This window comes from Mytilus galloprovincialis, chromosome 12 (genome assembly GCF_965363235.1).
Source record: "Mytilus galloprovincialis chromosome 12, xbMytGall1.hap1.1, whole genome shotgun sequence".
NCBI lineage: Eukaryota > Metazoa > Mollusca > Bivalvia > Mytilida > Mytilidae > Mytilus > Mytilus galloprovincialis.
The window spans coordinates 27,782,831-27,804,239 of record NC_134849.1 but is presented as its reverse complement, the minus strand read 5'-3'; the positions used below and the strand labels follow the sequence as shown (position 1 = coordinate 27,804,239).

Genomic DNA, 21,409 nt, shown 5'->3' with positions numbered 1-21,409 from the left:
CTTGGTGAAAAAGTATCATGTTTTTTTGTATTTGATTGTAAAAATTAGTTAATTAGCTTTCAATTAAAACAGGTTGAATGATTGAAATAATTTAAAAAATTATATTAAATATACATGTTTCGAGGGGAGACAACACTGTTAACAGTCTGTTTTTTTAGCAGTGAAAATTGAAAACCTATTTGCAGCCACTGTAGCTCTTTTCGAAGCAGGCGACCATACCCTGAAACAAGATTTTTTTGAAAGGCCAGGTAAAAACCTACAAAATTCATACAGTTTTGATTATGAAAAATGTGCATGGATCATGTCTTCATGGGTGTGCACATGACATGATTTCAAGTTTTTTATGTTAAAATTATACCTTTTTTCCCCCATGTTCATTGAATGAAATTTTTATAATAAATTAAAAGTACACATTATTTTTATTTCATTATAAACTAGAGAACATTCTGATTCCAGTGATATCTAGTTTTATACAAGTATCTTTATTAATCAGTCCACCAGTAAGGGTCACATATGCATGGTCCCTCAAAACATGACGTCATAGAAAAAAACTGTTGATTGCACCCTAAGCTTCCCAAATTTTAATATTTTGTTACTGATGACAAAATAGAGGTCAAGTACAATAATGACGATGTTGACATTTACCGTTCAGGAGTTATGGTTCTTGAAAGATTGAAAATGGTGTTTCCAGTCGTGTCCGTGCATTTTCTCATTAACCATTCAACCAAAGCTTTTAAAATTTTTATATGTTGTTACTGATGGCAAATTAGAGGTCAAGTTCAATAATGACGATTTTGACTTTTACCGTTCGGGAGTGATGGTTCTTGAAAGATTGTGAAATGGCGTTTCCATTCACGTTGTTGCATTTACTCATGAACCATTCAATCTAAGCTTTTTTTTAATTTTAAGATGTTGATACTGATGACAAAATGGAGGTCAAATTTGATATTGACGATTTTCACTTTCACCATTCATCAGTAATGGCTCTTGTGATATTGCCAGGAAACAAATAAATATTAATAAATACGGTTTGTTGTCGTTGTGACAGCCTCTTGTTTATTATTCACTTGCAAGTGAATAATTTGACCTCATTTATTCAGTATCCAGGTGAACTCCAATTTAACCCCTGAGCTTGAGATGGATAACACTTGAATTGTATGTGTAAAGTTATTCAAAGGAAAGGAATGTCAACATTGAAAGAAAGTGAAACAAAGGTAACTCATTTGATTGACTGATTCGATCAACAAAAAAAAAAACCATTCATATACAGGTAAAAACGAAAATCATTTATTTTTCATCTATAAGTTGAATTTAAATATACCTAGAAAAATCCAACAGCACGAGTTTGCTTAATCTTTATATATCTATATTTATGTTTACATTGATTATATGGTCATCGATTGACTTTAGAGGTCAATTCTATGGTTAATTAGATGGCGTATAGATTAAAATACATAAGAAACGAAGCTACTTGTTTCAAGCCCATGTCCTGTTAATTGTTTATTTTTGACTATTGATAGGTTGGATAAATGTCTAACTTTGTTATAAATCAAATATGAACATTTTATTAAAATCGGTGAACATGAATTTGACAGCTAGTGCCCCTTTAAAGAGCTTCATTTCCCTTTGATAAGAGAAGCTCAGAGTCAAATTGTTGTAAGGCAAACTGCATTTTCAATACCTGACAGTTATCCAAATCAGGGTCGTTCTTTATGCAAATAAGAATTACTAGGTATTTTAAACTTAATCATTTTTTTCAAGGCTGTTGAGAATTTGACAAAAGAAATGGAAATTAAGTTAATGTCGGATGACACAACTTTTTACATGACAGAAATGGCAACCAGTGCATTCGCCACTGCACTCAGTGATAATAAATTAGTTAATAACTTTGCCGGGGTAAGTCTTATGAAATGAATTTAATTGCCAAAAACATTATGAGTTAAAATCAAGAGATACATGTAGATTTATATATAAGTAAGCAGATATCGCATTCTCAAAAATTAAAGGAAAAAAAGAAATATGAAAAGAAACTAGAATTGCCATTGCAAGCAATAGCGGATGTCACCCTTCCCCTATTGCCACTAAGCGGCATCCATTTGAAAACAATTTAACAGTGAATGCAGATCAACGCATTGCGATATATCTTTCTGTAAATTTTCAGTACGTTTTGAGCATTGTCAAAAGTTTCACATTTCTTCTGTTTCCATGGCAACGGCAGCCATTTTGAAAATTCCGAAGTCAAAAGTCTCATCTATACATGACAGTTAACAATTATATTAAGGCGAAGTGTACGTAATTAAACTACACAATGGATTTTTTTTAAATTTTACATGTAGATTCTGCTTGTAAAAATAAATCGGAAAATAAAATAAAAAAAGGGGGTAACCGTTTTCGTTTTTGAGATACGAGCTGTTGAAGTTAACAGCATCATACACCAAAATTACAAAGGATATATAGGGAAAATCGTGAAATTCGGCAGGAATTGTTACATTTCCAAGATTTTCTATTATATTAGACAATCGATTTTTTTTTAAATTTATGAGACGATTCTAAAATGTCTGAGGAATCGATTGGTGCAAAGAAAGTCCTTAGCAACCGTGCTACTTTTCAAGCTATACCCTGTTAAAGTTGAATCTTGAGTGTAAAAAGAACAAAAAACAACGACAACGTTATTGACGTCGCCGCAACAGTTACGACGCTTCATATAGTCCATAATACTTGTATGAAATATATACCGTTTTGTTGGAGTTCGTGTTGCTCGGTCTTAAGTTCTTTATGTTACGTTTTGTGTACTATTGTATTGTATTTGTCTATTATATTCGGGTGCGCGCGGAGATCGCCAAGCTAGAAAACGGTTGACATTTTCTTCATTATAAACTAGAACTTTTTTCGACTTCGGTGCCTTATTTTTTGTTAAAATCTAAACACTGCGACGTGTTTTCAAAATCTTTGTTCTCATAAAACTTCATTTCATCAACGTCTCTTCTCAGAATATCTGCCATCTGTCTGGCACAGGATAACAAATCAATATTTAAGTAAATTTAAGTTGTGTGGTAATTCTTAGTACATTTGGGTAAATTAATCTTATCTTTGTGTCGCATAAGCATCTCTATAATTCAACACATCCCTGAGCCACGACATTATATATTTTATGCATCGCATGCGCTGCTTTTTATCATAATCCAGACCGCTAGTAACCGTTGTATAACTTTACACGTCTGAAGACGAATATTTGCGTGAAACATTTTTGTATGATTTTTATTTCTGGAAATCAATCTGAAATCTACAACAGTCCATTTCCGAAAGTCGGGCTGGACCTTTACTTTTATGTGCATTCGGGATTTACACAAATTGTAACCCGAATAATTCAGTCGTATTTTTCAGCTGATGTACGAATGCTACATTTCTCGTGTGGGAGAAAATCGGACATGGAAAGGGCTTCTATTTCTAGCTGTTCGGAATTCGCGGAAACAAATTTTTGGCATTACGGTATTGAATCAATAGAGATACCAATTATTTCTTTTAACAAATTCGAATACCAGTCAGTTTATAGGACTTCAGTTTGAAATAGGGGCGGCAATCCATTCGTTTTATCCAATCAATTGGAAAAGGGGGGGGGGGTCAACATTGATAGTCAAAAAGCCTTGAAATATTCGATAAAAAACGTTGAATGTTAATTATATGAACTCCAAAATCTCATATTATAAGACTAGTTACCACAGTCTTCTAAATTCTTGTATGATAATGAACTAGGTGAAAACCTAGAGCTGACCGAGTGCGAGATCCTCATGGATAATCATCGAGGTCGTTAAACACCCCTTGCAGTAAACTTTGGTTAAATTTAAAAAACATCGAAATGTAATAGTCTGAACACATTTCACCGCTCATTCCACTGAATATTAAATTGCAGTTACAAGTATCACAAAACTTCCCTGACCTATTTTCTTTAACCATAATAGAGGGAGGAGGGGAGGAGGGGTCCAGATCCTGAAATCCCGGGCTTAAAAACACGAAATCCGGCGAGGTCCCGAATTAAAAAAAAGTCAAATCCCGACTACCCGAAATTCGGAAAAAGAATTCCCGGATCCCGGAGTTCCGATAATGGTCCTACCCCCTCCCTCCCCCCCCCCTCGTAATTCTATATTCTATTCATTCTTAATCTTGAATTGAGACTTGATACTTCAAAATTACATTCTCTAATTTTGAATGATGCACACAGGCACAATAAAAGAAAACAGAATTCGCTATATATCTCTTCGAAATTGGAATTTGTGAAAGAAGAAATGACATGTTATATTTTATCTTACATGTGTACTTTCAATTTCAATATGGTTCTAAATTTAGATTTAGTTTTCCCATAAATTTCGGACGGAATAGAAGACACCTGTTTATTTTCTGCACATGTAGAAAAAGTTGAAAACTGGGAATTGAATGACATAATTTTTACTTATTTTAAGATAAATGTTAGAAATTTTAAGTTACTGAGTAATTTTTAGGGCATAATTTTTTTATTTTTTGTTTGTTTTCCGTCTTTGTTCTTCCGACTTGTAAGTGTTGCACTAGAGATTAAATTATTCTCTTGGTATCGTCTGATTTCTTATATGAATAAAAGTCATGTCGTAAATTTTCAATTGCACAAAATACGAACATTTCAACGTCTTTTTGATTAAACAATTAAATTCACACGTCTTTCATTAATTATTTTGTAACCTATTATAAAACTTTACGTTGAGTACTGTGTTTTTCGTTCAAGACTACGGCTTTTTAAAACGATATTGTTGGGTCAATTCAGGTTTCATTTTAATTAATTTGATATCAATAGAAGAAAATTTGTTACATGTTTATTTGTTTATTTGTTTATAATTTTGTTGTGAGGCGTTTTTTCTTTCTGTTGATATCATAAACACGAAATGCCTTCTCCTACGCGTCTAAAACAAAAAACAAAACAGTGTTTTTAAGTCAGGCTGCACACAGAACAACGTACAGAATGCTATGATTTCTAATTGGAGTTATTTAGATAATTTCTATGAGGTTTAAGACAGCACAGGCGTGCTTGTTGGATTCATTATAGACCGCAGAAAGTAGTTTCTCTTTCGTGTGTCCTTTCTTGGAGTAAGGGAGATAACTTGCGTAACTAACGACGAACGTTTTTAATCCCGTATTCCGCTAGAGGCGTGCAATTACGTACACTGCGCCTTAAGTTTCATTAAGTTTGGAGCATTTTGAAAATATTTGACATTTCTGCAGTTTCCATGGCAACGGTGGCCATTTTTGAAATTCCAACTTCAAAAGTCTCATGCAGACTTGACAGTCAACAAATATATTACGTTTCATCAATTTTGGAGCATTTTGAAATTTTTGAAATTTTTAACATTTTGGCTGGTTTCTATGGTAACAGATACCATTCCAAATTTCTAATGGCAGATAACACATTGGTACATGGGAGGGAACATACCATCAAAGTTTCAATGGATTTGACCTACCATTTTAAGAAAGTAAATGCCACTTTAAGGTTTTTGAAGCATTTTGACCATTTTCGACTTGTTTCCATGGTAACAGCAGACATTTTCGAAATTCCTACGCCAAATTGCACATCTACCAATGTTGCTCATCGTTACTATGAAGTTTCAAAAAAATTGGAGCATTTTGATATTTTTGAAATTTTTGGTGCAGTTTCCATGGCAACATAGTAGTTCCAATGATTGCCAAAATCATCCAAAACCAGTATATGGCTGGCACCTACATTGTATCAAAATATGATGATTCTGAGTTTAAGAATCTCCAAATTATTCACCAAAACCAAAAACTGGAATTTTTCACAATTATTCTGTTTCCATGGAAACGGCAGCCATTTTTTATGGTCTTAGACCCACCTGCACCCCGAAATTTTTTGTTCCACCTTATAGTGAACTATCATTAAGATTGGTTCCATTTCACTCCAAAAAACATGCCGGACAAAATAGGTGGAAGTATAATAATAACTAGAATTGCCATTGCAAGCAATAGCGGATGTCACCCTTCCCCCTATTGCCACTAAGCGGCAGCCATTTCAAAATTGTTTAATAGTGAATGCACATATATGCATGGCAAAACATCTTTCTGTAAATTTTCAGTACATTGAGAGCATTCTTAAACATTTCACAATTCTGCTGTTTCCATGGCAACGGCAGCCATTTTGAAAATTCCAAAGTCAAAAGTCTCATCTGTACTTGGCAGTTAACAATAATATCAAGTTTCATTAAGTTCAAAGCATTTTGAGAAATTTTGACTATTTTTCAGTTTCCATGGCAACGGTGGCCATTTTGGAAATTCCAAAGTCAAAAGTCTCATCCAGACTTGCCAGTCAACAATCATATTAAGTTTGATCAATTTTGGAGCATTTTGAAATTTTTGAGATATTTGATCCTGTATCCATGGTAACAGAGTAAATCCAATGATTGTCAAAATCATTCAAAAGCTGTATATAGTGGATAACTATATTGTGTAAAAATTTGATGATTTCAAGTTCAAGCATACCAAAATTATTCACCAAACCCTGAGGTTTTTAGAGCATTTTGACACTTATGCATTGTTTCCATGGTAACGGCAGACATTTTAGAAATTCCAACGCCAAATTCCACATCTACCAAAGTTGCTCATCGTTATGGTAAAGTTTCAAAAAATTTGGAGCATTTTCATATTTTTGAAATTTTTGGTGTAGTTTCCATGGCAACATAGTAGTTCCAATGATTGCCAAAAATCATCCAAAACCAGTATATGGGTGGCACCTTCATTGTATCAAAATATGATGATTCTGAGTTTAAGCATCTCCAAATTATTCCAAAAAAACAAAAAGTGGAATTTTTCACAATTGTTCCGTTTCCATGGAAACGGCAGCCATTTTTTATGGTCTTAGACCCTACTGCAACCCGCAATTTTGTGTTCCCTATTATACTTAACTATCATTAAGATTGGTTCCATTGGCTGCGAGAAAAGTGGCGGACAAAATAGTTGGAAGAATAATAATAACTAGAATTGCCATTGCAAGCAATAGCGGATGTCACCCTTCCCCTATTGCCACTAACCGGCAGCCATTTCAAAATGGTTAAACAGTGAATGCACATATATTTATGGCAATACATCTTTCTGTAAATTTTCAGTACATTCAGAGCATTTTTAAAAAAATCACATTTCTGCCGTTTCCATGGCAACGGCAGCCATTTTGAAAATTTTGAAGTCAAAAGTCTCATCTGTACTTGCCAGTTAACAATAATATCAAGTTTCATTAAGTTCAAAGCATTTTGAGAAATTTTGACTTTTTTGCAGTTTCCATGGCAACGGTGGCCATTTTGGAAATTCCAAAGTGAAAAGTCTCATCCAGACTTGCCAGTCAACTATCATATTAAGTTTCATCAACTTTGGAGCATTTTGAAATTTTTGAGATATTTGATCCTGTATCCATGGTAACAGAGTAGTTCCAATGATTGTCAAAATCAATCAAAACCTGTATATAGTGGACAACTATATTGTGTAAAAATTTGATGATTTTAAGTTCAAGCATACCAAAGTAATTCACCAAACCTGGAAGTTTTTGGAGCATTTTGACCTTTTTGCATTGTTTCCATGGAAACGGCAGACATTTTGGAAATTCCAACGCCAAATTCCACATCCACCAAAGTTGCTCATCGTTATGGTAAAGTTTCAAAAAATTTGGAGCATTTTCATATTTTTGAAATTTTTGGTATAGTTTCCATGGCAACATAGTAGTTCCAATGATTGCCAAAATCATCCAAAACCAGTATATGGGTGGCACCTTCATTGTATTAAAATATAATGATTCTGAGTTTAAGCATCTCCAAATTATTCCAAAAAAACAAAAAGTGGAATTTTTCACAATTGTTCCGTTTCCATGGAAACGGCAGCCATTTTTTATGGTCTTAGACCCTACTGCAACCCGCAATTTTGTGTTCCCTATTATACTTAACTATCATTAAGATTGGTTCCATTGGCTCCGAGAAAAGTGGCGGACAAAATAGTTGGAAGAATAATAATAACTAGAATTGCCATTGCAAGCAATAGCGGATGTCACCCTTCCCCCCAATTGCCACTAAGCGGCAGCCATTTCAAAAACTTTTAACAGTGAATGCACATATTTGCATGGCTATGCATTTTTCTGTAAATATTCAGTACATTTAGATCATTTTTAAAAACATGACATTTTTGCTGTTTCCATGGCAACGACAGCCATTTTGAAATTTTCAAAGTCAAAAGTCCCATCTATACATGCCATTTTACAATAATATTAAGTTTCATTAAGTTTGGAGCATTTTGAAAATATTTGACAAATTTTCCAGTTTCCATGGCAACGGTAGCCATCTTAGAAATTCCAACTTCAAAAGTCTCATCCAGACTTGCCAGTCTACAATCATATGAAGTTTCATCAATTTTGGAGCATTTTGAAACTTTTGAAATTTTTGACATTTTGATTGGTTCCTATGGCAACAGAGACCATTCCCAAAATCTAATGGCATATACCACATTGGTACATGGGAGGGACCATACCATCAAAGTTTCGATCCATTTGACCTACCATATTAAGAAAGTTAATGCCACTTTAAGGTTTTTGGACCATTTTGACCTGTTTTGCATTGTTTCCATGGTAACGGCAGACATTTTCAAAATTCCAACGCCAAATTCCACAATTTACAATGTTGCTCATCGTTACTGTGAAGTTTCATAAAATATGGAGCATTTCCATATTTTCGAAATTTTTGGTGTAGTATCCATGGCAACATAGCAGTTCCAATGATTGCCAAAATCATCCCAAAGCAGTATATAGTGGGCACCTACATTGTATTAAAATCTAAAGATTTTAAGGTTAAGCATTCTCAAACAATTCACCTAACTCTAAAATTATATTTTTTCACCATTTTTCAGTTTCCATGGTGATGGCAGCCATTTTTTTTAGTGCCAATATTAAAAAGCAACAGGAAAGTCAGGGTTCCTTGTTATAGTGCACCATCATTCAGATTGGTTCCTTTGGCTCTGAGAAAGCGGGCGGACAAAATTAGGTGGAAGAAAAATAATAATAATAATAATACGGAAAAAGAAACAGAGGAAAAGCAATATGTCACCCGACATTGTCGATCGGGTGACATAATAACAAAGAAACAGAGGAAAAGCAATATGTCACCCGACATTGTCGATCGGGTGACATAATAATACAGAAAAAGAAACAGAGGAAAAGCAATATGTCACCCGACATTGTCGATCGGGTGACATAATTAGTTCATTCCAAATGAAAGTGTGAATATTCATATTCAAAAAAGTTTGCCGAAATTATTTAAAAAAAATATTTGCATAAACAGCTTAATTTAATTTAATTCATTGCCTTTGTTTTGCAGACTTCAGGATCTAATGCACTAACAAATCTTGCTACAAATTTCAAAAATGCAAGTGAAACTGCATTATCAACTAATGGTTTGTTCGATAGCTCAGACCCTCATTTAGACTCAACATCAACTGGTGAGAACTATATTTAAAATGCTACTTACTAAATGCAAAGTATATTTATGTATATAGGCAATTACTCATCATTTATTCAAGAACCTTGAAACATGCAAATATCCTTTATAAGTCATTAGAACTCGTCTAAACATCAACCCAATAATGTTAGATCTGTAAATTTGCTTTCGCAAATTTTTGGTTCTTCCCTCGCCGGGATTCGAACCCATGCTACTGTGATATCGTGACACCACATCGCCTGCACTGCAGCCGTCCCGCTAGACCACACGACCACCTGGGCTCTCTAAAAAAAAGAGTTTTCGCTGGCCGTGTGTTAACTTCCCTCGTCAGTTTTAATCTAGCGGCGTACTGCAGTACATGACATATAAGGCATGAAGATGTTATTGTTAGATCCTACAAATTAATGTAATATACAGTCACAGAAAATAATTATATTTATAAGTACGTCTGAGTCAGTGACAACTCTACAACAGATGTATCCATCGGATCGCCGTCAATGATGGTGATACATGGCTGTGTACATAATGTATATACAATTCGTCTAAACATCAACCCAACAATGTTAGATCTGTAAATTTGTATATATATATGGCTTGAAAGAGACACTATATAAGCTTGCTTAGTGGATAAAATGAATTAATGTTTAAGTGGAGGAGAAAAAAAGAAAAAATGAAACAAAATGTTACAAAATTAGTAAGTTTCAAACAAAACGTTGAGTGTCACTGATATATTTCTGAACAGATTTAAAAATAACAATATTCATATCATATGAAAATAATCTGTTTCCAAAAAGTAATAGTTCAATATCTATATCAACATTATCAGCAATGGAGTTAATGGGATTCTCGGATAAGAACTGATTAAACAAATGAGATTTTAGGTTGCTAGCATTATTTCTGAGTTGACAATGACTTATATTAAGTTTTCTTATCCCATAGTTTAAAGGTTTAAATATATCCTATAGATAAAACTTTTCAAGTCCACTTCTAAATATACCCAAACTTGGGGATTTTTGTAAACTCAATGGAAGACTATTTCAAAGTCTTATATTGGAAGGAATGAACCTATTAAAATAAGAGCTAGTTCTAGCAAGCTTAAGAGGCGGATGAAAAGTGTTATTTTCATTCCTCAGGTATAACGGGTTTGTCTGGGAAGATATGGCTGAACTAACTCATATAAGTATGCAGGTGTCATCCCATTTAATATTTTATAGAATAGTATAAGCTTATGTTTATTACGTCTATTCTCCAGAATTTCTAACCTAATTCAATATAACGTTTTTGTCTGGAGGAATTACGTCGTAAACCTGTAATAATTCTAGCGGCTTCTATCTGAATATTTTCAAGAAGCTCAGACTCTGGGAGCAATTGCCCCTTACAACATCACCATACTCTAATATAGGTCTAATAAAAGCATAATAAATACGTATAAAGGAACTCCTATCTAATAAATGTTTAACTTGACGAAGCACAGATAGACGAGAGCATGCTTTTTTATAAATAATATCAATATGTGAGTTCAATGAAGCTGATGAATGAAATGTTATCCCAAGATTACAGTGAATATTTATTTTCTCAACCTCTTCCTCATTTATCCCAATAAATACAGGTTGGTGCTCCCTTTCCCTTCTAGTAAATACAATATGTTTAGTTTTCTTAGAGTTAAATTGAACAGCCCATGATTTTGCCCAATTTGAGAAAACATCCAAGTCATCAGTAAAAGAAGCAGCTGCTACAGCGGGATCATCATCTACTATAACAAATAAAGAGGTGTCATCTGCAAAAAGTCTACCGTTAATATCATTAGCAATGTCATTTACTCTATAATTTATATAAAGTAGAAACAGAAACTCAAATGGTCCAAAAACTGATCCCTGTGGAACACCTGCATGTATACTTCTTAGAGTTGACGAAAAGCCTTCTGAAACGACCTTTTGTTGACGATCTGAAAGATAAATTTCTATCCAAGATAAGAGCTGATCATTTATGCCAGATTGTTTAAGTTAAAATAAAAGTCCTTTATGCCAAACTTTATCTAAAGCTCTAGATACATCACAAAATACAAACCTTACATCCCTCCCCCTATCCATATTACTAATAACTTTATAATATATTTCCATCAACTGATTAACAGTAGAGTCACCTGTCTGGAATCCAGATTGAAACTTTGACAAAAGGTTATTACTCCTCATATATTTCTACAAATGTTTAAATAGAACTTTTTTCATAATCTTATAAACAATACTAATAACAGATATTGGACGATAGTTTATAGAGCTGAATGTGGACTACCTTTTCCCTTAAAAATAAGATTAACATGTGCAATTTTCCATAACAGTGGAACCTGTTTAACTAATAGAGACATATTAAATAACTTAGTTAATTGTTTAGAAATAAAGCTAGCAACCTCTTTACAATTCTAGGACTGATACCGTCAGGTCCAGTTGTTTGTTAACATTCAAGATTTTTAACTGATCTAAAATTTCTTTCTCAGTGATGACAAATTTATTTAAATGACATGGAGGAGGCTCATTATTATCAGGAATTTCTTGTTCTGTATCAATATTAGCTATATTAGCAAAATGATTGTTCAGGATCTCTGATTTGTCCAATGGATGAATAAAAGTTTGGCCATCATGTTCCAAAAAGGGAGGGGAATCTCTATTTTTAGTAAAATTTGATACAGACTTGGCAATGCGCCACCATATACCAGGATGAATATTTTTGTCAATAAGTTGAGATGTCAGTTTGCACAAGTTTATAATCTTCTTTTGCCTTTCTAACTAAACTGATAATTTCATTACGAATTTCTCTAAATGTTTTCCAGTGATCTGAACTCGACACATATTCAACAGAGACCAACGGACTTAGATGTCCGCAACTATAACTCACTGTATTGCCGTTAACAATTTACAAATCCTACACAGTTTAATAAGTAATTAATAAGTCCTGCAATTAAATGTAAAACAATTCAAACGAGAAAACCAACGGCCTGGTTAATGTAAAAAAAAACAATAAATGATCAACGACAATAACTTAATTACCGGTTCCCAGGGGCGGATGCAGGAATTTTCGAAAGGGGGGGGGGGGGGTGCTAACCCAGGGCACCCAGGGCAAAGGGGGGGGGGGTGCAAAACATTTGTCCCGATACAAATGCATTGATCGGCAAAAATAAAGGGGGGGTGCGCACCCCCGGAACCACCCCCCCCCCCCTGGATCCGCCACTGGGTTCCTGACCTTGGACAGGCACATACAAAATCTGACAGTGTTACAGTGTTTTACTTTGTCATTTTGGGGCCCTTTTTATAGCTGAGTATGCAGTATGGGCTTTGCTCATTGTTGAAGGCCGTACGGTGACCTATAGTTGTTAATTTCTTTGTCGTTTTGGTCTCTTGTGTCTCATTGGCAATCATACTAATTTTGTTTTTTTGTTTTTATACTTTTAGCGAGAGTTCAATCCCCCTAACCTAGGACCGTGGTGTAGCATTTCAACATAAAACAAACTATTAATATCTGTTGAAAAAAGCATAACTCTTCCGATTGACAAATAAATACAATGTCAAAAACGTTAGGACACAAAGTACATATCTAAGAGATAAAAACTGGTTCGAAACTAATAACAACTGATAAAATTAAATCAGTGCACATCCAATGAATTTAGTGAGAAGACGTAATAAACAGTTTGAGAAATGACATTGTGCAATGCCAGTATATTGTTATCGACCAGATGAAGAACTGGTATCGTTCATACATATAACTCTATTAGAATATATTTTCAGTTATATTAAAAAAAATAATAATAACAAAATCAATGTTAGTAACGATAAAACGATCTTATCAATCTTATTACAGTGCAAATTTGCTTATATTTTATAGAATAAGACTTATTTTGTAAGTCTTGTAGCTTATGGTTTTTCAAAATTGTGCCTTAGAGTAACAATTTAGATGAATTGAACAGGGACTAGCATATAAATGTGTGTCTTTGTGGTGGAAAGGGATGTTGCGTGTTATACAACCTTGTTCGCCCAATAACTTTTATTTGAAAACTTCTCCTATGATCTCAATTGATCGCTAATCAAAACCTTTTTTGATCTTACATAACATATTTAGCTAATATAACAATATGCAATGAATATTAAAAAAAAGCAATTTATATTTGGAGCTGGTTACTTGTGTTAGATTTGATGCTTTTATATTAGTTCTAATTAAATGGTATTTTTCCATCTTGCAATATATTATGAGAAAAGGAAAGACTTGACAACGTACTTCCATGGATAGATATAAAAAGGAGAAAAGGCTCTGAAAAACAGCTAATTAAATCATAAGAAGGTTCATGCTATCGTCCCTTATAAGACATTGTGTCTGTGGTTATCTCTGTTTCCTTTATTTTTGACTTTCGGTTGCTGTCTTGTCTATGTTGAGGTTGATGTATGTCGTATCATGCGGTAAATTTCGGAATGTTTCAAAAACAAATTTGGTGTAGTAAAGTGAATTGGAATCAATTATATTTTCAGCTATTATGACATTGGTGTCTGCTGTTGTTGGATCAACACTGACATCAAATTTTCCAGAAAATAGTTTGCCATTGATATCTGCAACAACTGCTGACGCAAGAAAACAAGTAGACTTTTTTGCAAAGATGTACAAAGATGATGCTTACAGTACAATGGAAGATGGTGAATTAACTCCTGAGGAGCGAACTGGACTATACTTATTGAGGGCGAGAATATCACAGGCCGAGTTTAAGGAAAAACAAATATTGGTATACATTTTTTTAAATATACTGCTTGAGAAGCCATATATTTTTCGTTTTTAAGGGAAAAAATACAAATACATTTACACAAAAAACACAATACTTTTTAGCTCACCTGGCCTAAAAGGCCAAGTGAGCTTTTCTCATCACTTGGCGTCCGTCGTCCGGCGTCCGTCGTCCGGCATCCGTCGTCCGTCGTCGTCGTTAAGTTTTACAAAATCTTCTCCTCTGAAACTACTAGGCCAAATTTAACCAAACTTGGCCACAATCATCATTGGGGTATCTAGTTTAAAAAATGTGTCCGGTGACCCGGCCAACCATCCAAGATGGCCGCCATGGCTAAAAATAGAACATAGGGGTAAAATGCAGTTTTTGGCTTATAACTCAAAGACCAAAGCATTTAGAGCAAATCTGACATCGGTAGAATTGTTAAACAGGTGAAAATCTATCTACCCTGAAATTTTCAGATGAATCGGATAACCCGTTGTTGGGTTGCTGCCCCTGAATTAGTAATTTTAAGGAAATTTTAAGGAAATTTTGCTGTTTTTGGTTATTATCTTGAATATTAATATAGATAGAGATAAACAGTAAACAGCAATAATGTTCAGCAAAGTAAGATTTACAATTAAGTCAACATGACTGAAATGGTCAGTTGACCCCTTTAGGAGTTATTGCCCTTTATAGTCAATTTTTAACCATTTTTCGTAAATCTTAGTAATCTTTTAAAAAAGTCTTCTCCTCTGAAACTACAGGACCAAATTAATCCAAACTTGGCCACAATTATCTTTTGGGTTAGTAGTTTGAAAAATGTGTCCGGTGACCCGGCCGTCAAACCAAGATGGCCGCCATGGCTAAAAATAGAACATGGGGTAAAATGCAGTTTTTGGCTTATAACTCAAAACCCAAAGCATTTAGAGCAAATCTGACATGGGTAGAATTGTTAAACAGGTGAAAATCTATCTACCCTGAAATTTTCAGATGAATCAGATAACCCGTTGTTGGGTTGCTGCCCCTGAATTAGTAATTTTAAGGAAATTTTGCTGTTTTTGGTTATTATCTTGAATATTAATATAGATAGAGATAAACAGTAAACAGCAATAATGTTCAGCAAAGTAAGATTTACAAATAAGTCAACATGACTGAAATGGTCAGTTGACCCCTTTAGGAGTTATTGCCCTTTATAATCAATTTTTAACCATTTTTCGTAAATCTTAGTTATCTTTTACAAAAATCTTCTCCTCTGAAACTACTTGGCCAAATTAATCCAAACTTGACCACAATGATTTTTTGGGTAAGTAGTTAAAAAAATGTGTCCGGTGATCCGGCCATCCAACCAAGATGGCCGCCATGGCTAAAAATAGAACATGGGGTAAAATGCAGTTTTTGGCTTATAACTCAAAACCCAAAGCATTTAGAGCAAATTTGAAATGGGGTAAAATTGTTTATCAGGTCAACATTTATCTGCTCTGAAATTTTTAGATGAATCGGACAACCCGTTGTTGGGTTGCTGACCCTGAATTGTTTGTTTTAAGGAAATTTTGCTGTTTTTGGTCATTATCTTGAATATTATTATTGATAGAGATAAACTGTAAACAACAATAATGTTCAGCAAAGTAAGATTTACAAATAAGTCAACATGACCGAAATGGTCAATTGACCCTCTTAGGAGTTATTGTTCTTTATAGTCAATTTTTAACAATGTTCTTAAATTTGTAAATTTTTACTAACATTTTCCACTGAAACTAATGGGCCAAGTTCATTATAGATAGAGATAATTTTAAGCAGCAAGAATGTTCAGTAAAGTAAGATGTACAAACACATCACCATCACCAAAACACAATTTTGTCATGAATCCATCTGCTTCCTTTAATATTCACATAGACCAAGGTGAGCGACACAGGCTCTTTAGAGCCTCTAGTTTTTATCACGGCCAGTATCGCTTTTATGAATAGTTGATGTCCTGAACATAGATAATTACAGTTTAAGAATTTTCAAATTAAGGTTAACGGTCGCAACTGTCAAAGTTTAATATCGTGCTCTCTAAAATGTACATTGACATTTATTTAATGTCATAAGAATCTAGTTTCACATTATTATGATTTTAAAGATATGATTAGCTAATAAAAACATAGATATTAATTTTAATCCTCTGTGCAGTTTTGTTTTTACATTTATTATGAACCCTTACAAATGTATAGCCGTTATTTAAATAATTCACACTAGTAATTGGTAATCATAAACTTTGGGTGCTAATTCACTTTCGGATCTTTATGCCGATGTTATCGATCTTTATCTATAGCTATATAAGCATTCAACATATAATTATGGAAGTTGAAAAAAATATGTGAGATGATAAAGCAATGTATTTTTTTCAATATGTCACGCGTTTTTGCTAATTAAATATAAAAATTCAATTTATTAGATGATTAAGTGTATAAAAATTTGTACGTCAAAATCTTTTTTTTAAGTTTATTATTTTTGTCCTTTGTCAATGGGTTGTTGTTTCATTGAAAGTTCACTGTGTAGTTGTCGACTGTCCAACTAAAAGTGTCGTAGTTATGGTAACTGTATACTGAAAAAGAGTTGTCGGCAGAATAGAAATCTGAAAGACTTTAATTCAATAGCAGTTTATTTCTACAAATTTGGATAAAAAATACTATGTTGACAGACAAATTACGTACACGTATTTTTATAGTTAAACTTAGCCATTCTAGTACATGTTTGTAAGACACATTATGTTTATTTTGGTAAATGTGTAGTCATATAACTTTAAAGTCTATATCACACACAAACATTGAATTTTAACAGGAGTATTTAACATTTTCAGATTTCTATTTTTAAGAGAAAATTCCTAGTAACAAATTAAAAGTAGAGAAAAATCGAAATGACATTCAAAAATCAGCCGTCAATACGTCGCTGTCAATGACTTCACAGTCAAGCAAAAAGGGGATGAAATTACTGATACAAGTTGAGATGGTACCGGTTATCTGAGAACATTTATAATTCATAAGTTAATCATTATGAGGCCCCGTTGAATCGACATCAACTTTTCAACTGAGAAGAATAGGTCAATCTTAATGAAAATCGTAAACACATCGTTGTCTATATAATGATTTTTTTATGCCCATTTATGGGCATTATGTTTTATGATCTGTGCGTCCGTTTGTTCGTCCGTCTGTCCCACTTCAGGTTAAAGTTTTTGGTCGAGGTAGTTTTTTATGATGTTGAAGTCCAATTAACTTGAAACTAAGTACACATGTTCCCTATGATATGATCTTTCTAATTTTAATGCCAAATTAGAGTTTTTACCCCATTTTCACGGTCCACTTAGCATAAAAAATGAAAGTGCGGATGGGGCATCCCTGTACTTGGGACACATTCTTGTTTGCGACTAATACAAGTACGACAATACCGTTTGACAAGTTTGAGCTTTTGATCATGATTTTAATTTTTGCCTTTTGCTTAGGGTCTTACCGTTTAGAATTTTCCTCCGAGTTCGGAAGTTGTTTTATTTTACCTTGAACTAAAATCTTAGTCTTCAAAATTGTGGTATTGTCACGAAGGTTGCAAAATGAGGAATTCTTTTTCGAATTATTAAGTTTGCGATCAAAATAAGGCGACAGCAGTATTCAAATATTCAAATCTTGTAATTCGATTAAGAAGATTCAAATCACGCTAAAAAACAAAATCTAAAGGAATTACATAAACTCGAAAATAAGCGTTCACGGGTGCCTTGACAGAGTAAGCGTCTTCTACTAAACATGCATTAAACTGGTATAAAATCTTAATCTATTGACCCTCTACTATTATATAAAGTTATGATGCAGAATGATTTTAAAATTTTGAAAAAAAAAAAAATTATTTTAAGTGTTTATACGGTTTTAACGTGGTAGTTCCTAACAAGATTTTGTGAGGTAGACGAAATTGACATTAAAACGGTCGTATTTACTTTTGATGTCCAAGAATAGGCAAATCAGACATATTTTGAATTTGTTTACTGGCTACTTTAGTTTGGGGTTAATTCTAACTACAAAATTCCTATGAGACTGAAACATACTCAACTTTAAATTATCCAATTTTTAACCCTTTCATGTTCACTTACCACTTGTAAATAAAGGCAACAGTAGTATACCGCTGTTCAAAATTAATAAATCGATAGAGAAAAAACAAATCAGGGTTACCAACTAAAACTGTGGGAAACGTATCAAATATAAGAGAACTACGACACAACAGAAAGACAACATTAAAATGTAACACACGCAGAAACGAACTATAATATAACAGTGGCCATTTTCCTGACTTGGTACAGGGCATTTTAAGGAAAAAAATGGTGGGTTGAACCTGGTAATACATAGTCTACATAATATTCCATAGAAGCGCTCGAATTAAAATAGAAGCAAGACCAAAAACCGATGTCAAAACTCATAAATCACTAGAAAAAAACAAATCCGGGTCCCTAACCAAAACCGAGGGAAACGCATTAAATATAAATATTCTTGCCTTGAACAGCATCGATGCTCTCCTTGGGCATATCTAAGGTTTTTTCAAAGAAAAACTGGACATATACATCGGTCGCTTTAGGCATCTCGGCCAAGGGGGATCCGCTCACACCACGTATCACCAGGTTCCATTGTCGGCCCCAATACTCAAGCTTTAACCGTTCCTTTTCTTCTGTTGATATTTTTCCTCAATATCAGGGAGGAGTATGTTTTGTATGTCTTTAATACTATCATCCTTGAGTTTAGCATGAGATTCAAGGTTTTCTACATTGTCCCTTAGTACCTTGACCTCTGTTTTCAGAATTTCAACATCCCCCTCTAATGTAAGGTGCAAACATGCAAAGCATGCGGACACAGACTTTGATTCATACATTTTTTTAATGTCTCATACCTTGCTTGTTCCCTGGGGTCCATTGTTATCAGATGTATCAGTATACTACCATCAAAATGAAATTCAAGTATCGATTCTCGGTTCCGACTTCGACCACTGAACTATGTTTACACGAGTAATGAATTTTGGTCCCCTCGAATAATCAGGCTTTCTAAAATAATGTTTCTGGCAATTACACGTTTTTTTATTAGATATCTGTCATTAAAATAGTGAGAGTTGTTTCTTGATCATCTATTGTTTTTGTTTTAAGACCTACTCATAACTCACATACACTTATTAACTGTTTTTTTTTTCAATAAAATCGTCGGAGAGTAGCAAAACACCTCTTCATGCAATCGCCATGTTACCGGAAGTTCCAGGCCGTGCATAGGCTACCCGAAAAGAGGCAGACAAAGAGAAGAAAAATATTATTGTGCGCTTCAATAGCTTGATAGATCGAGATGAAGTTCTGGCCGCTGGAATGAAATTAAAACGTGGAAGTGGGTTTAGTGTCGTGCCCGATGTGCCGCCGTCTGTGTCAAAACTTCGTTTTAATCTTTTAAATGAAAGACGTGCACTGTCCATCTAGTTTACATTAAAGAGTACCCCTTTGTCATGCTGAAAAGAAGAAATCATCATAGACTTTATATCAGACCTTCTCGTGAAAAAATTTAACTTTAAATGAAATAAAAAAAAAATCAAACAAAACTCATTAGAACACTCATATTAACATTTTGTTTATTGTTGTTGTATGTAATAACCTTGTTTTTGCTTTTTTTTTTGGTATTGTGTATTTGAAACTCTCTCTAAATTGGGTTGGTTTTTTTTGCGTTTTTGTCGAGCCTGCAACTTTTGTTGCAGAAAGCTCGACATAGGGATAGTGATCCGGCGGCGGCGGCGGCGGTGTTAGCTAACTTCTTAAAAGCTTTATATTTTAGAAGGTGGAAGACCTGGATGCTTCATTCTTTGTATATAGATGCCTCATGTTACGAAGTTTCCGTCACTCACATGTCCAATGTCCTTGACCTCATTTTCATGGTTCAGTGACCACTTAAAAAAAAAGTTCAGATTTTTTGTAATGTTGAATTCTCTCTTATTATAAGTAATAGGATAACTATATTTGATATGTGCGAACCTTGCTAGGTCCTCATGTCTGTCAGACAGTTTTCACTTGACCTCGACCTCATTTCATGGATCAGTGAACAAGGTTAAGTTTTGGTGGTCAAGTCCATATCTCAGATACTACAAGCAATAGGGCTAGTATATTCGGTGTATGGAAGGACTGTAAGGTGTACATGTCCAACTAGCAGGTGTCATCTGACCTTGACCTCATTTTCATGGTTCAGTGGTTATAGTTAAATTTTTGTGTTTTGGTCTGTTTTTCTCATAGTATATGCAATAGGTCTACTATATTTGTTGTATGGAATGATTGTAAGGTGTACCTATCTAGCGGGCAGATGTCATGTGACCCTGACCTCATTTTCATGGTTCAGTGGTCAAAGTTAAGCTTTTGAGTTTTCGTCTTTTTATCTAATACTATATGCCATAGGTCATCTATATTTGGTGTATGGAAATATTTTATGATCTTCATGTTAGTCGCGCAGGTTTTATTTGACCGTGACCTCATTTTCATGGTTCATTGCACAGTGTTAAGTTTTTGTGTTTTGATCTATTTTTCTTAAACTATAAGTAATAGGTCAACTATATATGTTGTATAAAAGCATTGTTAGCTGTACATGTCTGCCTGGCATGGTTCATCTGACCTTGACCTCATTTTCAAGGTTCATTGGTCTTTGTTTAGTTATCTTGGTTAATGTTAAGTTTATGTGACAGTTGTATTAAAGCTTAGCTTTATACTTAGGACTATCAACATAATATCAATGATTAGTATAGAAGGCGAGACATTTCAGCGTGTGCACTCTTGTTTTTTATTATGTTTCCCAGTTCATCCGCACATGGCTAATTTGCATGTTAGGTAGCTCAGGTAGACATGCGCAAACTAAATCGGATGTTTTGACTCAAGCTATTCAGACAAAAACACAGATAACAATAATACGTTTGTACCCATTCTAAACTAGAGAAACACATATTATGTGCCTTTCTAATATTTAGGTAAAAGTTGTTCCAAATATGCACCGTTGTTGAATTTCGTCTTGTAGGTGTCAATAGCTTTTATAAGCTTTGAACGTGGCCACGGTCCATCATAAACCGCACATGTCAATTTGACCTGTTATGATAGTAATATTGTTTCGAATTCCTATTTCTGTTTTGAGAGATCCACATA

General features: G+C 34.0%; 1 protein-coding gene across 1 annotated transcript in view; it reads left to right on the top strand.

Annotated features, from left to right (window-relative positions):
- The window catches only part of LOC143055287 (uncharacterized), a 60,493-nt gene extending 46,467 nt beyond the window's left edge, over positions 1-14,026 (top strand). The window contains exons 5-6 of the mRNA XM_076228422.1: positions 1,762-1,896; positions 14,018-14,026. Coding sequence (XP_076084537.1) covers positions 1,762-1,896; positions 14,018-14,026 — 144 coding nt within the window. The remainder of the gene's footprint in view (positions 1-1,761; positions 1,897-14,017) is intronic.
- Positions 14,027-21,409: the final 7,383 nt, after the last annotated feature.